The sequence below is a fragment of the Ictidomys tridecemlineatus genome, chromosome 5, assembly GCF_052094955.1.
Source record: "Ictidomys tridecemlineatus isolate mIctTri1 chromosome 5, mIctTri1.hap1, whole genome shotgun sequence".
In the NCBI taxonomy this organism is placed as follows: Eukaryota; Metazoa; Chordata; class Mammalia; order Rodentia; family Sciuridae; genus Ictidomys; species Ictidomys tridecemlineatus.
In genome coordinates, this window is record NC_135481.1 from 19,772,563 (window position 1) to 19,800,280 (window position 27,718).

Genomic DNA, 27,718 nt, shown 5'->3' on the forward strand with positions numbered 1-27,718 from the left:
AAATCAAAAAGACTCATGAAAGCAGAACTATTAAGTAGAATCACAGGGGTGTGGGCCAATAGCAGGTTTGGTATATTAATCCACCACCAGTTGATGTGTACATATTAGGGCTAAAGACTTAGCTGATATTTGAGCAAGAAATTCCCAAAGCAGTAAAAGCATTGCAAAAGATCTCTATGTCCATGCAGATACATACCAGTAATATGGAAAAACAACTTCTGGAAAGAGCCCTTCCTGCTTGCTATAACTTTTAAGAGACCAAAATAATGCTGCCTTTACTGCTTCTGAGAGTATAACACATGAGATCCCACTTCCCTCTGGCTTATCATTTTACAAAGTCTTGAAGGTCAATCATGCAGTCTAAACTTCACAAAGTAAGAACATACAAATGACAGGACCACCAAATTTAGAAAATGTCCTACAATGTGCATTTTATTTCATATCATTATACAATGTTTACATATAGTTATAATTCTCAAGAAAATGTATTTTCTTTACCAATTGTATGTAGTGCCTACACCTTTCACTTTAACATGGACAATGGGAAAGAGTGGAAATCCACATTGAATGCTCTTCTACAGAAGTTGTAATGGGCTGCAAGTGTGCCAATCAGAAAGGAATGGAAGCCTTAGAAGAGCAGTGTGGCTTTCAAATCCTTGGCTTCAGTGAACACAGGCATACTGGATCCATAGTCTCATCTTGCAGTAAAACTCAAGACAAAATAGTGTTGGACAAAATTCTAAATTGTACAATATTGAACAAAAGACCACAGGGGACATTTTATTTAAAGTAGCACCAATCCACAACTGATTGTCTCCGACATCAATCTTCCTGTTGCCCCTATCATTGGCACTTTGAGTGGAAATCTTTCTGCTTCAGTGAGGAGTCTTCCACTGACTAAGCAAACTGTGTGGCTAAACTCTACGTAAAGTGTGGCAATGTCAACCTGGGAAATGGCACATTTAAACCATTATTGCCCTAACATGGGCTTGCCTTTTTTGGTGTTTTCTCCCTACCTCCTGCCCTAGCTGGTGTTCTGTGGATGTTTTTGTGATGGTGGTAAAAGTAAATAAAAATGCATTTAAGGGGTATCATGGTAAGCAGGTGTTTAGAAACAAAACAACAAAAAATAAAATAAAAGAATGTGGCCGCAGCTAAGGAGGTTTTCACATGTTGTTTAACTCCAGTAAAGTCTGATCCAGCATCTGATGCATACTAAGGTTTTCTTCTTTGGCATGAGCCACTTTCTCTGTGGTGGGATTAGAAAATTAAGTCATGAATAGCTGCGCTTTGGACACAGTGGTGCTTTGTACATTCAGGCAGGCAAACATCAATCACAAACACAGAATGAGATGATTAGAACTAGGCATGCTTTTAAGACATTACTCATTTCTAGACAAGGACCTAAGATGGGGAAGACATCTTTAACCCAAAGGAACCACAGGCACAGCAGAGTCTTAGTGTGGTCAGAGACACCAGCACCAATAATCCGCCCTGAGAATAAAATGCAGGGTGGGTTTGGTGAAGGTTCACCGATTGTATGCTGTGGGAATACAGAGAGGCAAAAACCAAATACAGCTTGCAGCATTATTATACAAACTGGAGAAATTAATATCAGCAGATGCTTCTGAGTTACAGGCAGTTAAAGGTCTGGGAGACGTGTTGTAACACGGCCTCACAGAAAACAAAGATGACATAATAGGTTTTGGACAACTTTTAAAATGATTTATTTCTGTTGCTCATAAAGTTATCAACATGTTTCATGCACACTTCATTAGGACATTCTCTTAATATTTTATAGTATTCTATTTAGTAGTAGCAAGACATTCTCATCAGATTCCAACAACACTATTAAACTGAATAAAGCATACCTTTCAGACAACCAGGGACTTCTGATATAAGCTCCTGTTTTCAAAAGCTATTTGCCCAAGCATAGGTACATTTAATTATATTTCAAACACTATACCATATATGAATAAGTTAGGAATACAAATATGTAATTATATATATACTTAAAGCGGGACTCACAGTTGTCTCTGTGAAATAGAAAACAAAAATTTTTTGGTCCTCATTATTGAAAGAGGAGGACCTGCTGTTGCAAAAAGAGTGCTGACTTGATTGTTATAAATATTTATCCACATATATAATATATGTATTTTATTTTACCATAAAAAATTGTTTGGGGATTAAAGAGAACTTAATTATTCCTGATATATAGAGGAAAAGACAGGCCAAGCCAGCGCCTTTCAGCCGATTCCTTTCATTTGCATTTCTGCAGAAGAAAGTACCGTTTTCCACCCTATTAGCTGAGGGTTGGACAGTCTTAGATTTCCTGCACATGGGCTCCATTCCTAGAATTCAGCCCAAGAATTTTTCACACTTTTTAATCCTCATTCAGGGCCAACTTTAGTTCATTAGTTAGGCGGCGGTTTTGTTCAAGTTGCTGGTAGAGCTGGTCTGTACAGGTCAGCAAGTAGGTTAGCAGAAAAGAAGAGGCAGAAGAGAGGTTAGGCAGACTTGGTGAGAGACAGTTAATAGAGAACACAGAGATACCTCAGGCAGGACAGCAACTGGTCACTTGCTGAGCAGTCTACCCTCACCCCATTGTCATCTGTCCAGGTTGGTAAAAGGCCTGGCAGAAGGGTCAGAATTTCTCTCTTGCAGGGAGAAGGGAAAGGGAGGCACAGGAAATGAGGAGAAAGAGTTATATTCCCCTTGTACCTTACTAAAATCATCTTATGAACTGATCCATGTGCAGCTTCTGGCAACAGATTTTCGAACTGAAACCAGGCTGGAGGCAAGTCCACATGTCATCCACCCCTTGCTAGGGCTCAGCAGAGATCCTAGGCGGAACTGTGACCTACCCATTTCTGCCCACTCTTCCAGGACCCCTTCCTCTCTGCTCACAGTGCAGGCTTTTCCCTCAGGTAATAGCAAGCAGGTGCCACTGCTTCTGCTGCATTGAAACTTTTTGAAATGCACAACTAAGCTCCTTGTTCTTCGGTCAATCACCAGGATACAGAGTACACATTCTCAACTCTTTGGTAATGTGTTCCTCTATTCAAGTAGCAAAATAACAAGCATTTATCTCTAATCAACATTGATTTAGGAGTTATGTTTAAGAGGATGGCATTTATGTTTGGTGCTAATGTATGTGTATAAAATGAACAAAACCTCAAACATCGCCACAAAGACCTGTGTGATACCATTTTTATATACTGAGATGCAATCTGCTCAGGTGGCATAACAATCTGTTACCTGGTGATATAAGGGATACCTAATGACAACCAAGAGACTGGTACCCACCAGTCTAAAACTGAGAAACATGATTAGAGTGATGGTGATCACCTGGACCTAAAAATTCTACTTAATCATCTTGGTAAGCTAATAGTTTTACTCCTTGGGGAAAATGTGCTGACTATAGCCCCCAGGCCTATTGGGAAATTGAGCAGATTTCCTGATAACTTTCTTTCCTAAACAGCAGGAGATGGGTAAGATGCTATGCTCATTGTTTACTAGCTCACTGTGAGATGCTATGCCCAACATCTGTTGCTTTTTTTCTCTTTGCCAATTCAAATTTTCTGAATATTCACAGTTAATTGTCACCTCCTCCAGGTAGCTCCCAGTTACAATCATTTACTGTTCCTTGCCAACTCAAAACACAAAAAGTCTATTGGACTCACCTCACTCATCTATCTCTGCACAAGATGGCTAGCTCATGGAGGGCAAAGAACACTTTCAGCTCATCTTTTTCCATACTCCTACTACCTTCCAGTGTCCTGCATGTAGCATGTGCTTCAGAGTTACGAAAATGTACAATTCCCCCCCACTCACTATTGGGTATTGAACCCAGAGGCACTCTACCACTGAACTATATCCCCAGACATTATTTATATTTTGAGACAGAATCTCACCAAGTTGCCAAGGTTAGCCTCAAACTTGCAATTCTGCCTCATTCTCCCAAGTCACTGGGATTACAGAGATGGGCCACCACACCCAGTGGGGGGTTGCAAACCCCATTACTATGTTCACACTATCTTTATGGGAAACTGATGCCACAGGCAAACAGGCTGCTGAGCCCAATCGAATGTTTGATCCAGCAGGAACGAAGAACTTTAGAGAAACCCCCCAAAATTCCAGAGGGCCAATGTAAATTCAGTTTCAATGACAGTGGTCCCTGTTTCAGCCTCTTTTGAGCTTGCTCCCCTTCACCTGTCATGGAGCTCTTGTGCCTATCTGACCTGGGGGCATATGCATTTGGAAGTACTTTCCCCTCCTGTCTACTGGACTCCCAGATGTCTGAGGACTTCAATGCCCAGACTCAGTAATGCTTTTGGTTTGGTCCAATAGAGGCTCTTGCAGCAGCTGCAGCTTTGGCCTAACCCTCTGAACTAGAAGCCTGGCCTCAACAATTTCTTGATTAACTCAACTTGTGGTTTAACTTTCTTCTGCTCACCTTCTTAGGCTACAAGACCTGCTCTCTTGATCCACTGCCTTCCTATTTCCTTTGTAGGCAATACTTGAAAAATGTGTGTGAAATCTCTGGTAGGTTTTTCAATAAAGAGTTGTGCCTCCAGGCTTTAGTGAACATCTGCTCAGCAGAACGTTCAGACTTGTCATTTTGTCTATAGCAGGATTACTCAGAGATGGGTCACTTTCATTATTCTGAATTTTAAAAAAGAACAAGGCAGGAATCATGGCAAAAACAGGTCTAAGAAGCCTTAGCAAAAGAAAAAAAAAATTCAGAGGCATTTGTATTCCCAAGGGAAAGACGCTGTCCAGATTCTAAATTTAAAAATGTCTACCATACCATTACTAAAATACTTTAATTCAGAGTCTTAAAAAAAAAGTACTCTCTCTTTTCTCTGAAGACTTCGTAAAGGAACTGACACCATTTTCAGAGTTTTCCAAAAATTTTTAAGTACAGTGGTATATGAGTCCTTGTATACTATCAAATAGTATACAAAAAACAGATGAAGATGACCCATGTTTAAAACACAGAAGAAATAGAGCCAGACTGTTAAGGAAGGAGAAATGTTGAACATTAAGGAGCTAAAGTCTCCCATCTGTTTAAAGTTCTAATTTTGTAATTTAAAAAAAAAATTCACTTAACTGCTGTTTGTGAATTAAAATAGTGAAGCCTAAATAAAATACAACTGTGTTCTCAATAATTCCCACCAACTACTTTTTTTGGGGATTAAAAAGAATAATAATAATCAACTAATGGCTATAATTTAAAAATGTTCATAAATGAAGAAAAAGCTCAGCTACTAAACAGGAAGATTATATAGTACAACCCCTAAGAAATACATGATATGCTTATGAACACAAAAATAAACCTTGACTCAACTACAGCTGCCATATTTAGAAAACCTATCATGTCATTTCATGACCAAAATGAAGGATTCAGTAAGGAATAAACTAAGAAAACCTTGAACTTGTCTTTGTGTTGTAATCACAATTTACATCGTTTGAATCCAAGTTCCTTTCCACTTTCCCACTATGGAAATTCCTAGCTCAGTGGGACAGCTGTGTAGCCATTCATCATAAGCCTTTCATTAGTGAGCCATGTCCTCTGTATCTTGCCATGGCCCAATCTAGACCTCTGGCAGAGGAAGACACTGCTCAAGCCAGATCTTCTGACTCCCAACAAGCACTGTCCCCTGTGCAGAGATTCTCAACCCACACTTCATGCCAGAACTATTTCAGTTCCTAAAACTCACAGAGGCCTGGCCCTCACTCTAACTTCTGGAAAGCAAAACCCTCAGAGGGATGCAAGCGTGTGTATTTTTTTTTTAATATAAAAGTTCCAGGAGGAACTACTGGTTTAGAAACTCTTGATATTAACACAAAAATGTTCAGAAAAAGAAAACAAAAACAAAAACAAAAAACAGAAAAGCAGCAGCCAAAAATCAACCCTCATATGAATGAAGCAGAATTGTAGTTTTATTCAGTGTTGAAACCAAAACGTCAATAAATAAGAAGTAAAAAGAATAGCAAACAGCAATAGCTTACACAGTGTTTATTTTACACTGGAACGAAGAGCTTCTATACAATAGAAAGCACAGTATGTGCCTGGCCCTAAGGCAGGTGCTAAGAGAAAGAACCAGGTCAGCTGGAGAACAGATAAGTGCAGAGCTGAGAGGTGGGATATCCAGCTTGATGAAGGAGTCTTGGGAGAAGTGAAGCAAAGAAATTTATCTGCATGAAGAGAAAAGGTGGGAGAAAGAGAAAAAAAAAAGTGGCATAATGGAAAAAAGGAAGACAAAACTTACAGAGGAGAGCAGCACTTGAATCACAGGCAAGAGGCAGACATGCTTGCAAAACCCACTGTCAGCTGTACCTTGTACTGGCCCTAGTCTAGACTAGGGGCTATCTCGGGTCAACTTTTGGGGAAAATCCATGAACAGAATTTAAACCCTATTGTCAGGACTTTTCTTCATATTTAACACTTAAAGTTTGTCCCACAGAATCACATTTTAGCACTAGAGAGGACCCCAGAGAAAAATGATCTGCCTCATCCCCTCATTTGCAAATGAGGGAGGAGGTTTTCTTTCTAGTTTCCATGGTGACAGCCACTTTATAAGGGTGTGCCCCTGCCCCCCAACCCCATCCCAGTGTGGAGATTCTATATCTCTAAGGCAGCAGGCACATGCCACACTCCTAAAGTTACTGCCTTTCTGCATGGGTAAAGAAATGACAGGTGGGCCTAGAGAGCAACTTGTCCAGCTTTACTGGAATCTAGTGTGATTAGAATGAAAAGCCCTCTGTGAAACATTCCAGGTTAGAATTTAAAGAGGCAGATTAGTTTAATGTTTAAGTTTGGTTAGTGATATGCAAATCAGTTGTGTATGCTTATGGTTCTCCTGAGAACAAGCTACCTACTCCAACTCTTTATAGCTTCTCAAGAGTAAAATCTGGGCCATTAACCCCCAAATTCATAATGTGTAAGCTGTGTTTTATTTACCACCTCCCCTCTTTTAGGTCACAGCTTGTAGCAAATGTTTACTGTGGACATTTTAATTCCTTTTCACATAAACATAGAAATTAAAGGTGTGGTCACACATTGAAGCAATCACATTGCTCTAGAACTTTCATAAGTGAGGAAGAGAAGATCATTTTCAGAATCACTCCTTAGGCTATACTGGGTCATTTCCTTTTCCTCAGATCCTCAATAATCTGATATTTTGGGGTTTTCTTAAATTTACATTTCTTTTATGAAAATGATCATATTGTACTTCATGGAATCTCAGGAAACGAAATTTGATATTTCTTGAAAAATCCCTGCACAATTACCTAGTTTTACTCAAATCTAGTTTAATTTCTTGAAAGGATAGTATTCAAGGTCATTCATATTCCAGTTCATCATTTGGTGGGGACAATCTAATTCAGTGTTTACCAAAGAAAAGGATTCTAAAAGGAGAATGGTTTCCACAAAATGAATCTTCTTGGTCTTTCTATTAGTATGATGGTTATACAAGAGAGCAAACAGAAGAGTGCAAAGATGGAGGTCATGGAGCAGGAAGGGAGCGGTGGTGAGGCTATCACATAAGCATGAGGGCACAGGTGTGAGCAGGCGGATGCATGAGCATTTACATGGAAGTCATATCGTTGAGAGCGTGGTCCAGCTCCTCGCTGATGGCCTTGTACTTCAGTTTCTGAGCATACAGCTCGTCTAGGACCAGGAAGTGGAAGGCAGAGATGCAAGGACATGGAGAGTGATCAAGAGATGGAGGGTGAGCGAGGGTGGCGCAGGCGCCATCCCAACACAGCAGCAAGGAAAGGGCAATGCATGAAGGGGTTGGTGCCGCAGCAGGTGCCAACGCAGGAGGCGTGCGTTTTGTTTTTAAATAAATTGAAACAAAAACAAAGAGAACAAAACCCATTAGAAATTAAAATGAGAAAGACTCGATATGAAAATCATAAATACTGTAGGGCATATCAGTAAACCATGCTAAGTCCTAAACAAAACTACAGAAGGCTGTCTCTCCTGGTGGGAAATGGAACATCTTTCTTTTTATAGAGCTATATTTTAATTATACCAGAGTAGTCAGCCACCTGTCGCTATAAACAATGGAAAAAAATATTCAAAGGCAGTGTTTTGGAAGAACAACTTTCGATTAAAGCCTATAATCCTTATCTAGCTCCACCTTCAAACCACTGACTTCCTGACCAAACTAGACCATGGGATATTGATTTTTTAGTGTCATTTAAACTACTCCTGTGGTCTTCCCTCCAGAGCTGCTTGTACCTTAGTCTAGGAACCTTGAAAAGCATAGAAAGCCACACTTTCAATTGTATACCAGCAGACTGTTTGCGACCATATGTCATTCTTTTTCTCCACTATGGTTATTATTATCTGTACCAGCCTCTAGTCCCTTCTCCAACTCCTTCTGCCCACAATAAACATTTTTTTTCTTCATAAGTCTCAGAATTCAACATTTAGGATTTCTGTGAGATAGAGTCAGTGTCACTCAAATAAAACCTACGTGCCTTGGGGGAGAAATGCTTAAGCATAATCTCAAAATATTATTCCCTATTGGTTCCTATCTTCCTTTTAGGATACAGATTATTGTACCAATGAATGACTGACAATACCCAAGCCCTTCCACTGAATTCATACTTGGGAGAAGATGGGTTGTGTCTAAAACCAATGCACATCATTCTGATAATTAGGAGGTATCACTAAAGAAATAAAATATACCAGAGTCACTCTCATCTATAAGCATCTCACTCACGATGAAAATTAAACCCACTACCTTCTGAGGAGTGTAAAATGCTGGGGGGCATTTGCCATTTCAAAAAGAGACATGTGCTGCCTGGTGGTTAACCAGTCACCTGAAGAACTAAGGACTCAGGTCCAAGAGTTTAAGAGCCACAGATGAAAATCCCAGAGGAAGTTAGAAAAAAAGTGCAGGAACAAAGAAGTTTATCCAGGTAGATGCACTTGGATTGGACAATTGTATGCCAGGTCAGTATTCAACCATGAGGATTAAATGAAAAACAATATTTAAGATCTTACCTTCTAAGTCATCAATGCTTTTCTCCAATTTAGTTACTGACCTCTCGGCAAACTCAGCCCGAGTCTCAGCCTGTAATGATTTAATTTATCTAAGTCAAAGTTTAAAAAGTTTCACAGTTCTAGTAGTCACAAATACAGGGAAAACTAGAGAATGGACATGAGGCATCTCACCCATGAAATGGATTTAAAACTATCTGTCAGTTTTAGTCACTACTGTGGGCAATGGGAACTAGCATAGTATGTTAATTCCAAGACTACCTCTGAATAACTCTGGCTTGAATCAGTAACTTTAAAAGCAAAAAATTCCTGACCAGCTTCATGGACATAAATATGATCAAAATCCAGTTGACTTCATCCAAAATTCTTATGTTATTATTACCTCCTTCAGCTTGTCAGAAAGGACCTTGATCTCTTCCTCATATTTGTCTTCCTTCTGAGAGTACTGTAATTAGAAAGAGCATTCCAGATGTCAAGCTGTGGCTGTTTTCATCCCCTCTAACAAAAAGAACTCGCCAGCTCAACCAACAGATGTTAAGGATCTCCGAGGCAGTAACAGAACCTCCAATATCAAATGGCATACTATAATACATTCTCTGCTTTCTAGCCTATTGTTTTACATAGGATAAGAACAAGAACAAGATAACTTATCCACCTGGCACTCTGTTTAAATTAAATTGATGACTCACATACTCGACATAAAATATTCTCTATGAAAAAAATTATAAAAATACCCCCTGTATCCAATAACCACTAGAAATCATCTAAAAAATTTGCCATTTATTAAAATGTCTACTGTGCCAGTGCTTTCATCAGCAGGGCCTCTTTTGAGCAGCTCTTAAAAGATGTGTTCCCCACACCATGCTCCTGGCCTACCTTCTCAGCCTGAGCCTCCAGTGACTTCAAGTTGTTGGTCACAGTTTTCAATTCTTCTTCAAGCTCGGCACATTTGCTAATGTTTTCGATCAGAGGCAGAAAGGGTGGGAGACAAGCCAAAGGAAGGAAGAGAAAAAAGGAGAGGAATGGGAAAAAATGAAAACCAAGTCCTAGAGATGAAGGGCTGCCTTAAAGTAGCCAAACTATCAGGTATGAAAACGGCTCAATTTTGCCATGGACATTGCCTCCCAACTTTGCAACAGTGGAAAGGCAGGATCACAAAATTGAGCAACTGAAGTGTGATAATTTGGCTTCTTATTTGGCTGCCTCTAAGAGCATTTATAAAGGGAAAAACAAAGGAGCGTAAAGGACCAAGAGAAAGCACTTAAAGCAAGATATAAATAGCAGAGGGTGTAGTGAAGGTGCAGTCGTTACATCAAACCAACCAGTAGGCATTGGAAGCTGAAAGACGCCTGGGTTTCAGTTAAACCTAAAAACCACACATGAGCCATCAGTACCTTATCCTCTGCAGCCATTAATGCTTTCAAGGTCTGATCCATTATTCTTAATTGTTCTTCCAGCTGTCGAACTTGGCTGTTAGTGGACACAGGAAATGCACAAGGCCATTCACAAAATCAGTGTGCAGGTAAGGCATGCAGTGATACACGCATTCATACATAGACACCCCACACGAGTCCTCCGTGTTCCATACTCGTGGCTCATCCACAACAAATGAGCACAAAAGGAGCCCGGAGCTGAAATAGGTAAATGTGCAGCTGCCAGAAGGTCATGCTGTTTAGTCACTGCTCTGCAGCACCCCACACGCTCCTGGTGCTGGGCCCGCTTACCCTTCTGAGAGCTCAGCCCGCTCCTCTGCACGTTCCAGGTCACTTTCAATGATGACCAGCTTACGGGCTACCTGCAGCAGGACAAACACAGTACACACACATTGTGGGGCTTGTGTATTTTGTATAAGGGTTGTTTGGGTGGGAATCAGGCTGCATCAGCCCATACAGATTCCTGTCTACATACAGGATCCTCCCCATTTGGGGAGACTGAAGAGAAGCAACTTTCCCTCAGGAGTGCTGACAGACAGGAGGCCAGAGTCTTTGCTCACCAAGACCCAGAATGGACAGCTACAATTTTGCAATATCAATCTGAAGTCTGACCCAGGTGAAATCTACATAATTACATAATAGCCAGACCAGAGTGTGGAATGAGAGTGAAATATGAAATCCAGTCTCAAAAAATAACATACTGCTATTAGTATGCAAACATACTGATCACCATACTTCTCATTAAGAAACCCATTTAATACTGAAAAACTAGGGACTGCCAAGAAACCATGAAAATAAACCTAGGAATTCCACCAATACAGAGTTCTGTGCCACAGCCTCCTTTTTGTGGAGGCAATTTAAGAAGGCAAAAGAAATTAACATGAGATGTGGTGGTGAGATGACTAACAAGGTCAAATCTGTATTCAGTGGAAGAAAGAACCTGAGAGAAGGGATCCTCTGAAGCAATTCAAAATTAGCAAGCACAGTATAATCTGGAGAAAGGTCAGTGCTGTTTCAGAGAGTCATGATGTGATACAATGAGGAAAAAACTAAAACTTTGACAGTCATGTTGACTCTGTTATCACAGGTCATTGTCACGGTAATATGACCAGGAGCTGATTCTCCTGAGAACCTGTGCTAACAGAGGATTTCCAAGACCTGGGAGGAGAGGCCTTCATGAATCTATTAAGTAGATGCTACTCAGTTGCCTGAACTGGACTGCTAGGTGGATCACACTGAAAGAAATACTTGCATAAGGACAGCCTGAGCATCCTTTCCCAAGGGTTCACCTTTCCCATTTCCTGGCCAAAGACCTTTTATCCTGGTCATTAGGGAAGGGAGTTTTAATTCTTCTTCCCAGTGCCATTGACTAGCTTCCTGATAAAGGCTGGGATCCCCTAGCTGGATCAAAATAAGAACCATTTTCTGGAGTCAAAGAAATTTGCTTCTCAAAACTACCCATTTCTACCAAGGAAACAGACTGCTTCCCTCAGGAATCAAGGCTATGTATGTTCCCTGAACCCCAGAAGACCAGGAATTGATGAGGCTTTGGGCGCTAGGATCTGACCTCTTCATATTTTCGGTCGGCATCTTCAGCAATGTGCTTGGCCTCTTTCAGTTGGATCTCCTGAATTTCCATTTTTTCTTCATCCTTTTGGGCTCTACTTTCAATGACTTTCATGCCTCTGGAAAGAAAGACAAGTACAAAACCCAAGATTTAGAGTTGACCTTACCAGACTCATATTTCTTTGACCTTCCTAGAATCATACTGTCCTGCTGTGGTCTGAGAGGTTTAGATCAAAATAGAGCACAGAACTACTTTTTATTTTTTACCCCCAAACCATGAAGCAAGACCTTCTAGTGCTAAAGGCAGAAAAAAAGACACATTTCTCTCTGCTCATTGTGCTTATACTTTGGGTACTGCAGAACCTGTCCAGGCACTTTATGTTAAGTCAGAGGAACAATATTAGGGTCCCATTAGAATCTGGAAGGCATGGAAACAAGAAAAGCCAAGATGCTTTATTTGTTAAATAAATAAAGGAATTTCTTTCCTTTCCTGAGGGAAGTCTGTTTGAAAATTACAAAAGCTACAATCAAAGCAAATTTATTTTTGTGTACCTCTTTCTATAAAAAAAAGGTCTTACCCCATCAACCACAAACAAAAACAGTAGACTAGCCCATAAGAAACTGCTGATGTTTGAGCATTTTGGACCTATAAAAGTAGCAGTTTTAGTAGAGTCAACTGAATTCTTTAGATAAGAAACCAAGTTTTACTTCTAATGGAACCCTCTCTAAATAGGGAGGTTGGGAGGGATTGATACTAGCTTCTACATCGATCTGTATATTAGGGTCCTATGGCATGGTGTTACATTTCAGAAAATGTTAACTGATCTATGATATATTAAAGATTTATGGAATAAGAAGTCATGTTAAAATGGGACTCATTTACAAAATTTAAGTAGGCAATAAATAAACCACTATTTTTTGATCTAGTACTAGAATATACTTAAGGAGACCCAAGGTCCAGCTTTGGCTTAGACGCAAATATGCTATCAGCCTTTGGGCAGTGATAGTCTCTGAGCCTTAGTTTTCTTATTTTTCCTTCAGGGGATTGGAGTAGATGATCTCTAAGTTCCTTTTACTCCACGGTCTAACATTATCGGACCATATTTACAGTTCACTAACAGGTATATTTCAGGAGGAAGTTAGCTACAACATCACTGTTATATATACACTGTAAGAGATAATCAGTCATCATGAAGAATTTCAAAACTCTTGGCCAGTGAAGAAACACTAATTAGTAGTAAATAATGAGGTGACAACTGAAGCTAAAAACCTTCTTGAACCCTAAAGTCTGAAATCACTTTTATATGTGATAGCAGGGAGCAGAGGCTTGCTGTAAAGATGCAGAAATGGATAAATGACTGACTACATTCTCCTGCCCAGGTTACAACACAGGCAGTCACACTTGTAGTGTTCTAACACATCATCCCTCAAGCAGAACTCTCTTACCTCATTGAGTCTTTCCTGAAGTTCTTCTTTACAATGTGGCAAATACATTAACTTGAACAGTTGAGCACAGAAGAAAAAACCTTCTGGGATGCATGAGGTTAGTTGTGCTGCTGTATATGGACCATGGTTTCCCTTTCCTACCACAGGTGGCATCTTACAGTAATAAGCCAGGTAGAGTCATGTTACAATGGAGGTGGGCTCAGAGCACACAAGTACCTGACTTATTTGTATGTTTGGCAGTGTCTTGTCCGCAATTAATCCTAGTCCAAAACAAATTTACTTCTGCAGATCACATTTCTGTTTTATCTGGGCTTCTTTCTTCCACCTATTTGACAACTAAGAGCCCACAGTTTCTGACCCAGGCCCAAGACTCCTTGGTGTATTTTAAAATAAAGTAGTTATTATTATTTTTTTTAAATGCACAATTGCTCTGTGGGTCAGCTGGAATTAAAGAACCACTACATATCCCTGAAACTTTTCATTTCCAAGTCTGTCTCCCTTGTTGGGTGGTGCTCTGTGAGGACCAGAACAGTATCTGTTTCTTCTCTATAACTCTAGAGCTTAGAATAGTGCTTTGCACACATTCAGTATTCTATTTATTTTATTATTATTATTGTTTTTGGTGGTCCTGGGAATTGAACCTAGGCCCTTCTGCATGTTGGACAAGACCTCTACCATTGAGCTCCAGCTCTAGCCCTTTTCTACTTATTTTAAAGAAACAAAATCAAACTACACATGTGATCAACTGAAGAGATGACTCCACTGAAGGCTGTAAAATTGTTAAACCTCAAAGATCAGAGGAGCTTCCTGTTCATCCTGCCAGGAGGAAAGGCTTGTGCTAAAATGGCTGGATGAGATGTTCTCACCTCTCGCTTTCATCTGCTGCTTTTTCAGCCTCCTCCAGCTTCTGCAAAGCTGTTGCCAGACGCTCCTGAGCACGATCCAACTCTTCCTCAACCAGCTGGATGCGTCTGTTCAGAGAAGCTACATCAGCTTCAGCCTAGGCAGAGAGAGTGGAAGGCCTTTCAGAGCTGGAGAGAAAGTGAAGGTGGCACTTACAGAAAGTGGCTGATTTTAGATAGGACGTGTGGTCCTAGTGGTCAGTTAAAAGTGCATTACAAGCCCTCATCAACTTTGGAGTTCTCAGAAATGTACATATGTTGAATTACAAAGTGAGCATCCATATTTACACACAATTTTTATCAAATAAATGTACCATTAGCAAAGATTCACATAAGCCCATTTCTCACCCTAGTATTACTTGTCCATTGAAGGAGAGTTTTATCACAGCCACCTCATTCACTAGGGGCCTGAGGTGTAGATAAAGACAACAAGACTTACCCAGAGATTCAGCCACTTATGACAACAGCAGTACCACAGAAATTGGAACCAGCAGTTTCATTAAATTCTTTTTTTTCTGAAACCACTTTCTCAAAGAAGCCTTACAAAGGAACTAAATACTCAAAAATCCAGTAGTTTAAAAATACATACCACATGGAGACCTAACACAATTTTAGAAAGCTTCCATCTCTCACCCCCGCCTTTTCAGGAACTCCTTCAAAATAAGTGGTCACACCAGAAAGAGGCCAAGACAAATCTCCCAAGAGTTTTTGTCCTAAGCCTACTGGATATTCTTACAAGTCAAGATTGCTACAAGAAAAGTTTCAAACTCTTATGGAGAAAAGGAATACAGATAATGTTTTTACTTGGAATCTATGCTTCTTTGGGGGTACTGGGGATTGAACTCTGGGGCACTCGACCACTGAGTCACATCCCCAGCCCTATTTTGTATTTTATTTAGAGACAAGGTCTCACTGAGTTGCTTAGCTTCTCACTTATTTACTGAGGCTGGCTTTGAACTCTTGATCCTCCAGCCTCAGCCTCCGGAGCCGCTAGGATTATAGGCATGTGCCACCTGCCCAGCTGAAATCTATCTTTTAAATAAAAATTTCCTTCCCGGATACAGATACTACCTCCTGTCATACACATTTGTTACTATATTTGAGAATACTAGAAATGTTGTAAAGGTGGCCATTCAAATTTTTATTGCGTGGAAGTGAAGATGGAACTTACTAATTAGGTACTATTTATTCATCTTTATCCACTTTGAATGTACATCTATCAAGGGGTGATGGGTTTTCAGGACATGTAGATTTCTAAATATTACAATATACACCTCAGGACCCACAGTAGTTCTTTATATACATCTCTGTCTTTACTGAACTATAAGCTACTCATATTTTATATATATATATATATATATATATACACATATATATATATATAAATACACATGTGCGTGCGCACACACACATATATATGTAAATATGCAATTCTCTGCAGAGTATAGACACAACAAATGTCTATTCAATCAAATACGTAAAACCATTCTAATTTAAACAATAGCAATTTTCCTAGCTCATGGCCCCATGACAGAGTTCGAAATGCACACGTAGTTAGAGAGAGGTTGTGGTCATGGCCTTGAGTCAAAGGAATATGAAAGAACATTCAGCTTTTTGCTCATTTAGATTTGTAAGATTTTAAATGCCAAGTTTTATCTGGGGAAGAGAGGTGAAAAAGGCACTTCCAACCATAAACACATTTAAATATACTTTTATCTCAACAAAAAACTATATGGTAATTGACAGATGGAGGCAGGGAGCAGAGCAAATGTGAAATGAATCCAAAAGGAACATTTACAACTGAACTGGCTCATAAAGTCAATCCTTATCAGTGTTCAGCTAGCAACTAGGTACAGCTAGGAATGGCTGGCAGGTAACCCTTGATTTCTGCTTGTTTTTGAAGGGTGAGGGCAATAAGGTAGGGAATTTTCAAAGTACAGGGAACTGCCTTTTAAAGTCATAGTCCCCCTTTTTTTTTTTTTTCAGTTGTAAGAATGTATATACATTAAAGGTGCAATTTTGGGCCAAGTTAAATGTCTTCACTGTTTTATATTTTCCTTTTCCAGTAAAATTCTATTCCTTTTATGACTAGAGGTGGGGAACAGGGACAAGCAGTCAATCCTGAATGTTGAAATAATAAGGGTAAATATCCCCATTACAGATGCTGTGGCTTATCAGATAAATGGCAACAAGATTTTCAAAAACATTTTTGTAGACACCAAAGTCTGAGTTTCCTGATCTGCTTTAGATCTGGGTCCAAACCTTGAGAACTTGGTGCTCACAAAAAGGTGACTGTTTATTCTTTGGGGAAAGAACCTTCTGGGTGACAACTGGGTCTATGGCCCCAGCTCCTCACACAGTTGAAGCCCCAGAGAGGAAGGAGCGGGCACCCTGAGTTCATCCTTGCCTCTGGTATGCAAGACTACCCCACATGAAAGGCTCACCTCAATCAATCTCTACTTCCTACTGCCCCCACCAGCTTTATTCTTTCTTTTCCTTAGCCCTTGACTCTGTTTAGAAGAATATTATTTTGAAAATATCACTTACACTTCTGCCCCAGGAGCATTTTGTAGAACCTGATTCTCTGATAGTAGAGTATATCCTCCAAAACTAGTCTTCAGGGACTTACATAGGGTGTCCACACAATGGCAGGGAATGGAGACCTGTCTGTAGAAGCCAGTTTGACACAAAGATGGGACTGGTGCACACACAGAGAACCTACCTATAGACAGCTGGCTCTTCCTGAGAAACTGATATAAGTAAACAAAATGGGGGTCTCATTTTTTTTCTTTAGCTGGAAGAATCCATGAGCATCATCTAGCTCCCACAACTGGCTAGGTGCCAGAATCAACTAGAATATGTGTATTAAAAATATAAACTTCCAGAGAGTTTCCCATCCCTTCCCCATCCCTAGAGATTCTGATTTAGGAGATCAGAGGGGCAGGGCAGGAATTTGCACTGTAAATAAGCAATCCCCTCGACTCCTCCAGCACCACCCCAAGAAGCTGTCAAATTCAGTGGATCAAATAGGACTATTCATCTACCTCTCAGCTCTCTGGGACCTCTGACCCAGAGTGCTGAAGCAAGCTCCTATATAGCCCTCAGTGGAAGACAGGACTAAACTCTCTATAATACTGATCCAACAAATTTTGTACAGTTCCTTGGAATTCAGGAAAAGTTTAATTTCATATTTTAATCAAGGCACTTTCTTTCTTTTTACTTTTCCTCCCCTTATTTACTATGCTCTGTGTTCAAAGGCTTATTCTCTCATTTCTGGTATTTTTTCCCCCCCGGAATTTTGAGTCTCCTCTAGATATTTTCTCAGGTTCTTTTTATCATAGCCTGGGTAGTTTTAAGGATCTGCTGCTACCTGTTAATACTAGTTCACAGACATGACCATTTGCTATTTAAAAGCAGTCAAATAACAAGGCACTCGGGAGGGTCAAAACCCTAGATACAATTTTTTTCCCCAAGGCATGTAAGTTACCCTTAGAGTACTGAGTTAGCTTTCTTCCAACAAGGGCCTATGTGTCCACACTGCGAGTGAAGACTTTCAGTCTGGGTTGCTAGTTTCTTTTATTTCAAAAGTGCTATTGTGTCCCAACATGTGATAAACTTCTCAGAAACAGACTGCTGCATTAGTAAGGCTACCAATGTCTTCTTGCAGATCTATTGTTAAACTACCACCTAGCACTCTGAACTTGTGAGGTCCTTAGGGTTGCACATGCCCCTCACCCCAGCAGGTACTAACTACCTATACAGAAGTCAAGCGCCTGCTCACTATTCCCACTCTTCTGTGTCCACCTACACAGAAAACAAAGGCACACATACTGTTATCCCACCTCAACAAAGTACAGAAATCAGTACATGCCCACCCAATATAGCAAAATGTTATTCCAAATAGGATTTGAAAAAGTCAAAAAATAAAATATCTTTATAAGGCCTGGGATTTTGAAGAGATCCAGATGTTTTAGCCAATACAAAACCAACAATTTAAAATTGCAATGATTTTTACTTTAAAAACAATGCCCCAGTTAGGGCTAATCACAAGAAATAGAGGTAGGAGAATAATATTGTATCCTTAAAATCAATCCTCTGGAATATATTTTCAAAGTCCTGCCTGAACCAGAGTGGATCATGGGATGACCAAAGTTCATATCTTTTTATTCATGTCAACCGTAGTTATACAGAGGTTTCTCCCAACTTGCTGTGTAAGATCAAGTGACTATAGCCAAGTTAAACTTCTGCCCTTATATGGTAAGGAAAAGGGGGAGGGAGACCCAAAACACTGATGACATTAGTGGCCACTCCCATGGATAGCAGATAAACACAACCTCGTCTATTTGTGCCAAAGCCTATAATTTATGAGGCATATTTGTATAATGAGGGAAAACAGACTTGAACAAGGCATTGTGGTGCCTCTGCTGTGCTACAGAGAGTGGAAATGGAGGGTACTGTATACATTCCAATTACAGCCACTTTGGGAGTGCCAATGCAAGCACAAAAAGCACTCTCAGTTTCCTGGTCCCAGAACTATTTACCAACTCTTCAGAGGGAAAGGGCTGGGCATTTTTGAAAACTGGTTATTTCCCATGACTTAATAAAGTTACCAACTAAGAACTTGCTGCAACTATAAGCCTCCTCATTTGCTGGGTACTATCCAGAAAGGAGAAAAATCTCTTTCTTGTTATCTTTTTTAAAAAAATAATAACAACAAACAAAACCCTTGTAGATCACAAGACCTACAGTCAACCATTACATCAAGCAAAGTAGCCTCATTCCAACATTTTGAAGGGCCCACACACCTTGGAAAAACAAACTAGGAGGAAATAAGGGATGGCTGCTCTTTCCAAGGTAAGTGTTGGTTTAGTAGGGCCAATTAATGAGAGCCTGTCAGAACCTCTGAGTATCTGAACTTCAGCCAACTCTCCAGTCAAATATTTTTTGCAGTGGTTCATGATTTTGTCGCTAAACCTTTATCTTTGCTGCCAAGAGAAACTCTTGCTGCTAGCTTGATTCATGGCTACCTAAATTAGCTACACTGAAGTTCTAGTTTTAGAAGTTAGGGACAACTCTCAATCGGAAAGTCTCCAACTGTTAGGAACAATCCTCAACCAGTCTTTAAGTTACTGTTTTATAAGGTTTTGTGTCTATAGATAGACTGTTTTTTGAAAAAAAGTCTTAAAAATTTTTCAAAACAATTTATGCCGCTTTTGACATAAAGTCTTAAGAAGAAAGCCTTGTCCTTAGTCAACTAGCAAAGGAGGAATGCTGCTATAAAAATGATGCATAAAATAGAAGGTGAATATAAAAATCATAACATAGCCTTCATAAGATCTGGTGGTTTTTTGGTGTCTAATATCAGTCACTAGGCCTGGAGTTGATCCAGGCTCTCTTGCATATGATCACATATTCCCTTTCTTGTTAGGATGAGAGTAGTTCAACTCACATCACCAATATATTAACCCACCAAAATTCATTCCAGTCTGCTCACTTCCCCTCTCTATTCAAATTCCAAAAGGCAGGGGTGGGGTTGAGGTTTGATTAAAAGCATTAAATGAAAAATTTTATGATGTAGTGAAATGAGCAGGCCATTTGTAATAGCCCTTGCAAGGTGGTGAAATGCAGGTAAGGAACAGTGGGTTAGGCAGTATTGTGCAGAGTTAATAACAGGGGAAGTAGCACAACCCCTGTTGTGCTGAGTCCCACTGTGATCTCTTTACATACCAACCCCTTTAACCAGTAGATATATTGTTACCCACATTTTACACTTAGGAAACCCAAAAACTAAAAGATTAACTGTCTCCAGCTAGTATGTAGTAAAGTCAGGATTCAAATTCTTGCAATCTGGGTCCAGAGTTCTTGTTCTTATTCATCATGTCCTATTAGGTCTAATGGTTCAAGGACAGCTGCAAAACAGAGAGGGAGCTGGAATTAATCTATCACCCAGCCAAGTTCAGAGGCATTGGTGGGGTGGGGGCACCCTGTTGACTTGTCCTCAAAGCAAATACTGAAAATTATCTCTTGCCTATTGATTTCCTTATTTCTGTATTTCATCTGGAAACTTCTCTAATCAGGACTTGAAGAGGACTTGTTTTTTTTCTGTACTTTCTGCAAAACATGTCTTCAAGTTTCTGTTGTAAGCCCTACAGTCAATACAAACATTTAACCTAAAGGATTTATTCAGTTCAGAAAAGAGTATATGACGCACAGTATTTTTTGATTTAAAACATACTCTCAAAATGGACAAATACCCCAAACTAAACTCCCTATGAAATCCTGCTCCTGTTTGATACCTTTGCCTTAGGAGAAGAAAGGAAGCCAGGTATTACATTCAACAAGAGGGGAAGCCAGCCAAAAGAATACACATCCAACAACCCTTGACATTTACCCAACCCTTTCAAGACTTGATAACAAAGGAATATCTATTTGTATAGACAACTTGGGAGGAGCGATGGTTAAGGGAAAGATAAAAGGGCTGCATACTATATAAGTTGGTTCTTCCATCAGAATCCAGAGCTGTCAATGTCTTAACCACCACATAGAAACCGCCACCAGAAAACTACAGGATCGACGGGGACAGCAGAGTTTAGCATCCAGGCCCAACGTCTGACAGAGCTTCAGGAACTTAACCCCTTCCCCAAAGGAGGGATCTCCCTCTTCCCCATTGTTAGAGTAAATAATGCCAGCAGTGCAAAGTGCACGTTCCCGGGCTCCCGAAAGACCAGGACACAACCAACCCAGAAATGGAATCCTTTCCTGAGAAAGTGCTGCTTCCAGAACCTTCACAACACCGTTTAGGCTTGCCCTCTGGGCTTTTAAATCAGCCAGATAGAAAGGGCTGAGGAGAAAGGGCAGGGCTCCTCCCCGGAGCTGGACGCCAGCTGGCCCAGGTGCGCCAGGTGCACAGCGGAGGCGTGTGTCCGCCAGCTCCCGGAGGGACGGGGGGGGGGGCGCTGCGGGATCGACTGGAGAGGTAGCGCCTCTAGGGGATTGCGGGGTGATGGTGGGTGCCTTACGGTCTCCCTCAGCTTTCTTTCAAGGTCCAGCTCGTGCTGCAGGCTGCCCGCCCGCTCCTCCGCTGCGTCCGCCTGCTCCTGTAGGCTCCGGATCTTTCTACGCACCGCCTCCAGCGAGCTGCTCGCCGCCATCGCAAGGGCGGCGGCGGCCGGCGGGTTGCGGTGGAGAGGCTGGCTGCAGCGCTAAGGCCACCGCGGGTGTTGCTGCAGCCAAGCGCCCGTCCGCCCCGCCCAGGCCGCTCCGCGCGACGGCGGCGCCCCCAGCCGCCCAGGAGCAGCCCGGAAGTCACGGCCTCCCCGGCGGCGCCGACGAACCGCGGGCGGGTGCGCGAGCGCCGGGGGCGGGCACCACCAACGAGCAGGGCGGGGCTGGGTGCGCGCCGCGGACCCCGGGAACTTGGGGCCCGCCGGAGGCATTGCGCATGCTCGCGGCCGCAGAGACTGGGCTTGTGGCTAGCAGCCCACTGAGACCTAGAAGGAGGCGGGAAGGAGAGGCCACAGCGCTAAGTATTTTACTTGGACTGGCAGTGCCCCTCCCTAGCACCCAGGAGGTGGTAACTAGGGTAACGGACCAGGCTGCTAAGGGCGATGGAATCCAGATTACCATGTCTAGAAGTTAGAGACGCTGAGAGTGAGGGCTGAGCCTGAATGGGGCCTAAAGAAAATGTTTAGAACCCTAGACACACAACCTCCTAATCACAATCTCACCCCCAGTCTCCAGCGAAACCCACTAATAAAGCATAGTGTGGTTGGCCCTCCTGTTCTAAATGCAGTATTCCTATATTTGAATCTGGCTCCTATTTCCCTTGACTTGTCTGGTCTTCAGCTGTAAAAATAAAGGTAATAGTATTCATAGGGTTGTTATGAGAATTATGATATAATTAAAGCACTTTTCACAATACCATATATGTAGTTAAAAACTCGAATGATAGCTATAATTAATAAATATGCAAGCACTGCTTTAAGAGTCAGGTTGGGACCCATAACTAGCTATGCAATCTCAAACAAACCAAGAGTCGCTTCTAATTTCAACCGTCCCTAGTTTTAGACCAGCCAGGGTCTGAAATCTGCTGGAATTAGATGGATTCTGGGCTGGACTAGGATGTCTTTAAAAGGCACCCCAAAGAAAGCCACAGAACCCTAGGAAAGAACCTCTGTCTACCACCTAGAAAACCATTCTGGAACACAATTTTTGGGGACTGACTTGTAGGTTCCCCTCTTGGGCTGCATTTTTGGCTTTTTCCCTTCACCTTTGTCACAGGGCCATTGAAGTCAATTTCTGACAAGTTTTCAGAATGATAAAGTGTTGGGGCTGGGGATGTGGCTCAAGCAGTAATGCGCTTGCCTGGCATGCGCCGGGCGCTGGGTTCGATCCTCAGCACCACATAAAATAAAGATGTTGTGTCCACCGAAAACTGAAAAATAAATATTAAAAAAAAATTCTCTCTCTCCCTCTCTCTCTCTTAAAAAAAAAAAAAAAAAAAAAGATAAAGTGCCCGGGATGGGAGGATAGGAAGAGACAGTAAGAAAAAGAAAACATGCCTGTCAACATCCTCATCCTCCAAAGTCCTAACAGTGAGCTTCCTTTGCTTTCCTAACACTTTCTGTGGAGTTCCTCAGTATTTACTGAGATGCTCACAAACCCCAGCTTGGGTCCTCTCATCCTGTAGGTGGAGCCTCTGGCTTTGTTTCCACACAGTTCAACTGGACAGGCCCAGTGGTTACAGCTCCTCCTCTAAGAACACAGACTGAGGGCCTCTGATATTGGGGATGGGGACAGAGGGCATTTAAGAACCTTCGGGGGCAGACAGGGAAACTGCTGGACACTTGCAGATGCTCTAAGCCAACTAATGACTTAATATCCTGCTTTTCAAACACCCGAGGAATTCAGTTTCAGGTGAGTTCATTTTCAAACTGATGTCACTATAGAAGAGTTTGGGACAATTGTTCTCAGCCTTGGCTGCAAGTTGGAATCACCTGGGTATTAAAAAAAAAAAAAAATTCTGATTCTGCCTCCTGGGTTCCAACCCCAACAATTCTGACTTAATTGACTAGGTGCAACCTGACTTGAGTTTTACAACTTCCCTGGGTTGTAAAACTTTACTTAAATAAGGTTGAGAATCAATAAAGACCTAAGTAGGGATAAAGACCCACTGGAAATATCATATCACAATTATTGGGGAAAAAGCTGGGCCAGAGACAATGGAGCCCTGACACTCCCTTAGGCTCACTTAGCCAATCAAAAATTCAAAACAAAATCATCATCAGAGATGCTACCTCCTGAATGAGACCCTTATAATCTAGGAAAAACCCACTTCTGGAGTTGAATTTGTAAAGCATGTTGGTAAATTGTAAAAAACATTTTTAGTAATAGTAATCAAAAAATATAAAAATTGTCTTTATGTGGGGAAGTAATGACAGTGAAATTTTCTAATCCCACTTCCTTAGGACACTGATTTCTCTCCCAGCTCTCTTTTTCTCTAGTGACATTCTCTCTTTCTCCTCAAGTTTTAACTATTTTTACTAGTTCAGGAATTATTCTAAATATAGCATTTCTTCACAAACTTCTTCAACATCCCTACAGTCTCCAAACAACCTAAAATGTCTTAAAGGGAAAGACGATCAATACATTCACCAAAAGGAGACACACACACACACACACACACACACACACACCATATTTAGGGTTTTCTGAAGGATAAAGAACCAAAACAGGATTAAATGACCTTCTCCCCTGCTGATCCTGCCCCTACAGCTGAGTTTAGAGTAGTCTCTTTCCATTTCTGCCTTATTCCAAGCCCCTCTAAACAAGACTTTTCAATAAAGACATGATAGCACTACATAGTTACAATAATTATTATCTTTTTTTTTTCCCCTTAAGAATTGTAGTAGCATTTTTCTCCTTCTCTTGCTTTCAGTCTTACTGGGCTATTTTCAAATTCTTTGCATTCTTTTCCTTATAAGGAATATCTCTTTCTTGATCTATCAGCGGCTCTTTTGAAAAAGTTAAAGAAATGTCCTGTTGGAGAATTTGGGGGAGACAGGCATCCTCCATTTAGCCATATACACAGAGCAGACATTTGATCCTTAAAAACAGGCTTAAAGTTACATGTGAGTTGTTTTTGTTTGTTTGTGACTCTTTTTCTAAGCCAGGTAGTTTCTAACTTAAATGTTTTAGCTTAAATGTCAATGCTTTCCTAAACCCCCTACCTAGGAATCTTGATATTCACCAAAAATTTCTTTTTGTAAGATTCTAAGTGTTGTACATCTGGATTTCTCATTTATAGAACACATATGTATTGCAAATTTTTTATGCTACAAAAGCCTGTGGAGATTTCAAGACGTGAGACCCTTCAGTAATGCACATTTTACTCCCATACAAAAAATTCTGCTATTGCACTTGGAGGTTAACTTCTGGGCATAGCTTTCCCTGGTGCTCATGCATTCTTGGAATAGTTACCAACTTCCCAAGGAATTCTTTTCTAATTGGGCCACTAGGCTTAATTGGCTTCTAGAATAGAATTCAACAGTGTGAAAAGAAGTCGGTTCTTTGGAAATCTAATCCTTGTCTTGACTTTTGGAGGCAGAATAGGCAAGTTCTACAATTAAGATTCCAAAGGGCAATGGACAAAGTGCTAGTGAGATTTAGCTAGTGTGTATCACCCCTGAAAGTATGCAGTGGTTGTCAAAGGGCTGACAGGTGGGGGTGGGGCAAGCAGGAGGGGCAGGGGGCAGCTAGCTCACTATACCATATAAAGCACTGAGCTATATATAACTTCTCACTTATTTTCTGGCTCCAGTGGCCTCAGACTGCCTACCCAAGCAAGTATCATCTTCCCAGGCAAATCTTAAAGGCAGGGTTAAAACTTTGCTACTGAGAAAGGAAGTCTCAGAGTGTCCCTGTGCCCCACCATCAAGCTCAGCCCAAAGTATTACTATGTTTGGAGGCCAGCCTCTCTGTATCTGACTGGGACCACCATGAAAAGACAGATTAGATTGTCCCCCACACTAGGGATGGCAAAAGGAAAGAAATAGAAGAAAATTGAACCTGATGATGACACCCACCTTGGGTTTTCTGCCACTAGTAGTGAAGTTTCACCTTCAGAGTCCAATCCAGCGGCTCTGCTCTCCCAGCTTCTCACCCACCCACATCCAACCCGAGGGGTAAAGAAGAGGAGAAAAAGAGAGGAACGGATGAAATATAAATGAACGTGTGCAGTAGCAGTCAGAGGTAGCATCCAGTGCTCTGGGCTATAGTAGGGCTGTGTACTGGCATCCAGCAGGAGGTTACCTTCCTCCATTACTTTTTAGCCCCTGTGGTGACTCCAGAGTGGCTATGCGGCAGGAGGTGAGGGAAGCAGTGTGAGCGTGCACTTACATCAGTGGCCTTTTTCTCCGCCAGCTCCAGTTTCTCCTGGGCATCTTTGAGAGCCTCAGAGTATTTGTCCAGTTCATCTTCAGTGCCCTTGAGTTTCTTTTGCAGCGACACCAGCTCATCTTCCAGCTGGGAGTTGGCGGTGGCGCGGTATGGGGTGGGGGTGGGGGGTGGGGGAGGGTGCAGCAGGCAGCGTGATCCCGCAAGGCGGGGGTGGGGGTGGGGGTGGGTGGGGGGGGTGCACAGATATTCAGACAGGGACAGAGGGAGAGAAAGAGGGAAAGACAGGGAGGGAGAGAAAAAGAGAAAGAAAGAGTTAGCCATTCGTGCCGCACCGCGCCGCGCGCCCCAGGTACCTTGGCGGCGGCCTCGTCGGCGGCCAGGAGGCTGTCCTCCGCCTTGTGCAGCTCCTCCAGCACCCGGTCCCGCTCGTCCTCCGACACCCGCAGCAGCTTCTCCTTCGCCGCGATGTCCTCCTCAAGCTAGGGGGCAGCGGCGGGCGGGCGCGGGCGACCGGCACGGACCGGGTGTTAGACATACACACAACACATGGGCGCCACATTGGCTGGGGAATCCCTGGGCTTGGGGCGCCACCAAGTTGGGGCTCAAGGGACCCTAGGTAACTTCCTGTCGCCAGAAGCTGTAGCCATTCTCTGGCGTCTCAACAACCCCCTCACCCCCACTCCGCGCGCCCTGAACAAGCCTCCAGCCGAGGTCCCAGCCGGCTCAAGTCCACAACTTGGGGGCGCAGAAAAATGATCCTGTTTGCCTGACTTTCCGGCCGCATCCTACCTTCTGTCCCATCTTTGTTCTTAGGAAACATCCCCGTGACTCCGTTCTCCTCCCCTAAAGTCTCCATCCCAGTTTGAGGTTTCTTTCTCCCCAGTCAAAAGTCCAAAGGACTGAAAGCACTTTCAGGAATTTGAAGCTCCCTCTCTCCTGCTCTTTCTTCAAACGTCTTCAAAAGACGCCCCCACCCCGCCCTCCGATCTTAACAATATTGATTCCCAGCCTAGAGAATTAAGTGCTTTAGGACTGGGATAGACTCGGATAGACTTGGATAGCTATGGGAACCAAGAAGGGAAATAAGCTCACTCCAGCGAGACTGAAAAGTTAGAATAAGCCTCAGTCTTGCGCTATCCCTCCCTCTTTTCCAGATGCTTGCCCCGGCGGCCTTGGCTTGGGGTGGAATGGGGATAGAATCCTCGGGTTGGGGGCAGGAAGGGATCCTAGGCTCTGATCCCCCGGCCCGGGGTCATGCGGGCAAGCGCAGCGCGGAGGACTAGCGGACGCGGTCCCGGGAGGCGCAGACCTGTTTGCTCCTGTCTTCTGCTGCCTTCTTGTCGGCCTCTGCCTGCTCTGCTCGATCCAAGGCGTTCTCCTTGTCGAGCTTCAGCATCTGCATCTTCTTCTTGATGGCGTCCATGGTGGCGGTGGCGAGGGGCCCTTGGGCTGCGGCGGGAGCTGAGAGGCGGGCACGAGCACGGTGAGCCGACGGATCCTGAGTACGATCGCGGAGCCTCCTGCTGCTCCCAGATATGTACTTTCCCAAGGGGACGACCGCATTCCTCAAGACAGCCAATACTTTTTTGGAAAAGCTTTTTTCTCCTGCCCCCTTTCCCCTACTCCTGCCTCCGCCCCGTGCCCCCTCCCCGTTCCTCCCGCGGGGGCCGCTCGCCCATTCGCTACCTCCCGTCGGCCTCTCAGTTGACGGTGGATATGACTATATATGGGGACCCGAGCCCGGGAGGCGGCGGCCAGGCGAGGCCGCCCTGTTTCCAAATCTGCACGCTTAGGGAGAGGGCGCCGGGCCTCGCTGGAGTGGAGCCGTGCTCAAGGCACTAACCTCTGCCCTCTGCACCTCTTCCTCCCTGGGCCAACCTTGCCCTTTAGGGTCCTCAGCCAACCCGATCTGAACCATCGGAGGCCTGGGGGCAATTGTTAGGTGCGCGTGGACC

General features: G+C 42.5%; 1 protein-coding gene across 26 annotated transcripts; it reads right to left on the reverse strand.

Moving 5' to 3' along the window:
- Positions 1-414: 414 nt before the first annotated feature.
- Positions 415-27,380, reverse strand: Tpm1 (tropomyosin 1). 26 transcript variants are annotated; one of them, XM_040276297.2, is made up of 10 exons: positions 27,073-27,370; positions 26,117-26,242; positions 25,764-25,889; positions 14,331-14,464; positions 12,020-12,137; positions 10,744-10,814; positions 9,896-9,971; positions 9,402-9,464; positions 9,023-9,092; positions 415-1,249 (listed from the first exon to the last, which is right to left on the reverse strand). In XM_040276297.2, the coding sequence occupies exons 1-10, from the start codon at positions 27,184-27,186 to the stop codon at positions 1,167-1,169; spliced, it is 981 nt and encodes a 326-aa protein (XP_040132231.1). In that variant the 5' UTR covers positions 27,187-27,370; the 3' UTR covers positions 415-1,166. The 26 variants fall into 26 exon arrangements, with proteins under 26 accessions (XP_040132231.1, XP_005316703.1, XP_077905640.1 ...); XM_005316646.4 differs by lacking the exon at positions 26,117-26,242 and adding an exon at positions 7,597-7,675 and having other exon boundaries at positions 415-6,201; positions 27,073-27,369; XM_078049512.1 differs by lacking the exons at positions 415-1,249; positions 9,896-9,971 and adding exons at positions 6,822-7,675; positions 10,414-10,489 and having other exon boundaries at positions 27,073-27,378.
- Between the last annotated feature and the right edge of the window lie 338 nt (positions 27,381-27,718).

Coding starts and splice junctions, on each gene's coding strand:
- Tpm1 (XM_040276297.2), bottom strand. CDS start 27,186: ATGGACGCCATCAAGAAGAAGATGCAGATGCTGAAGCTCGACAAGGAG. Junction 9,093..9,401: donor TTTCTGACAAGCTGAAGGAG/GTAATAATAACA, acceptor AAATCATTACAG/GCTGAGACTCGGGCTGAGTT. Junction 1,250..9,022: donor AAGCATTGATGACTTAGAAG/GTAAGATCTTAA, acceptor ATCCCACCACAG/AGAAAGTGGCTCATGCCAAA.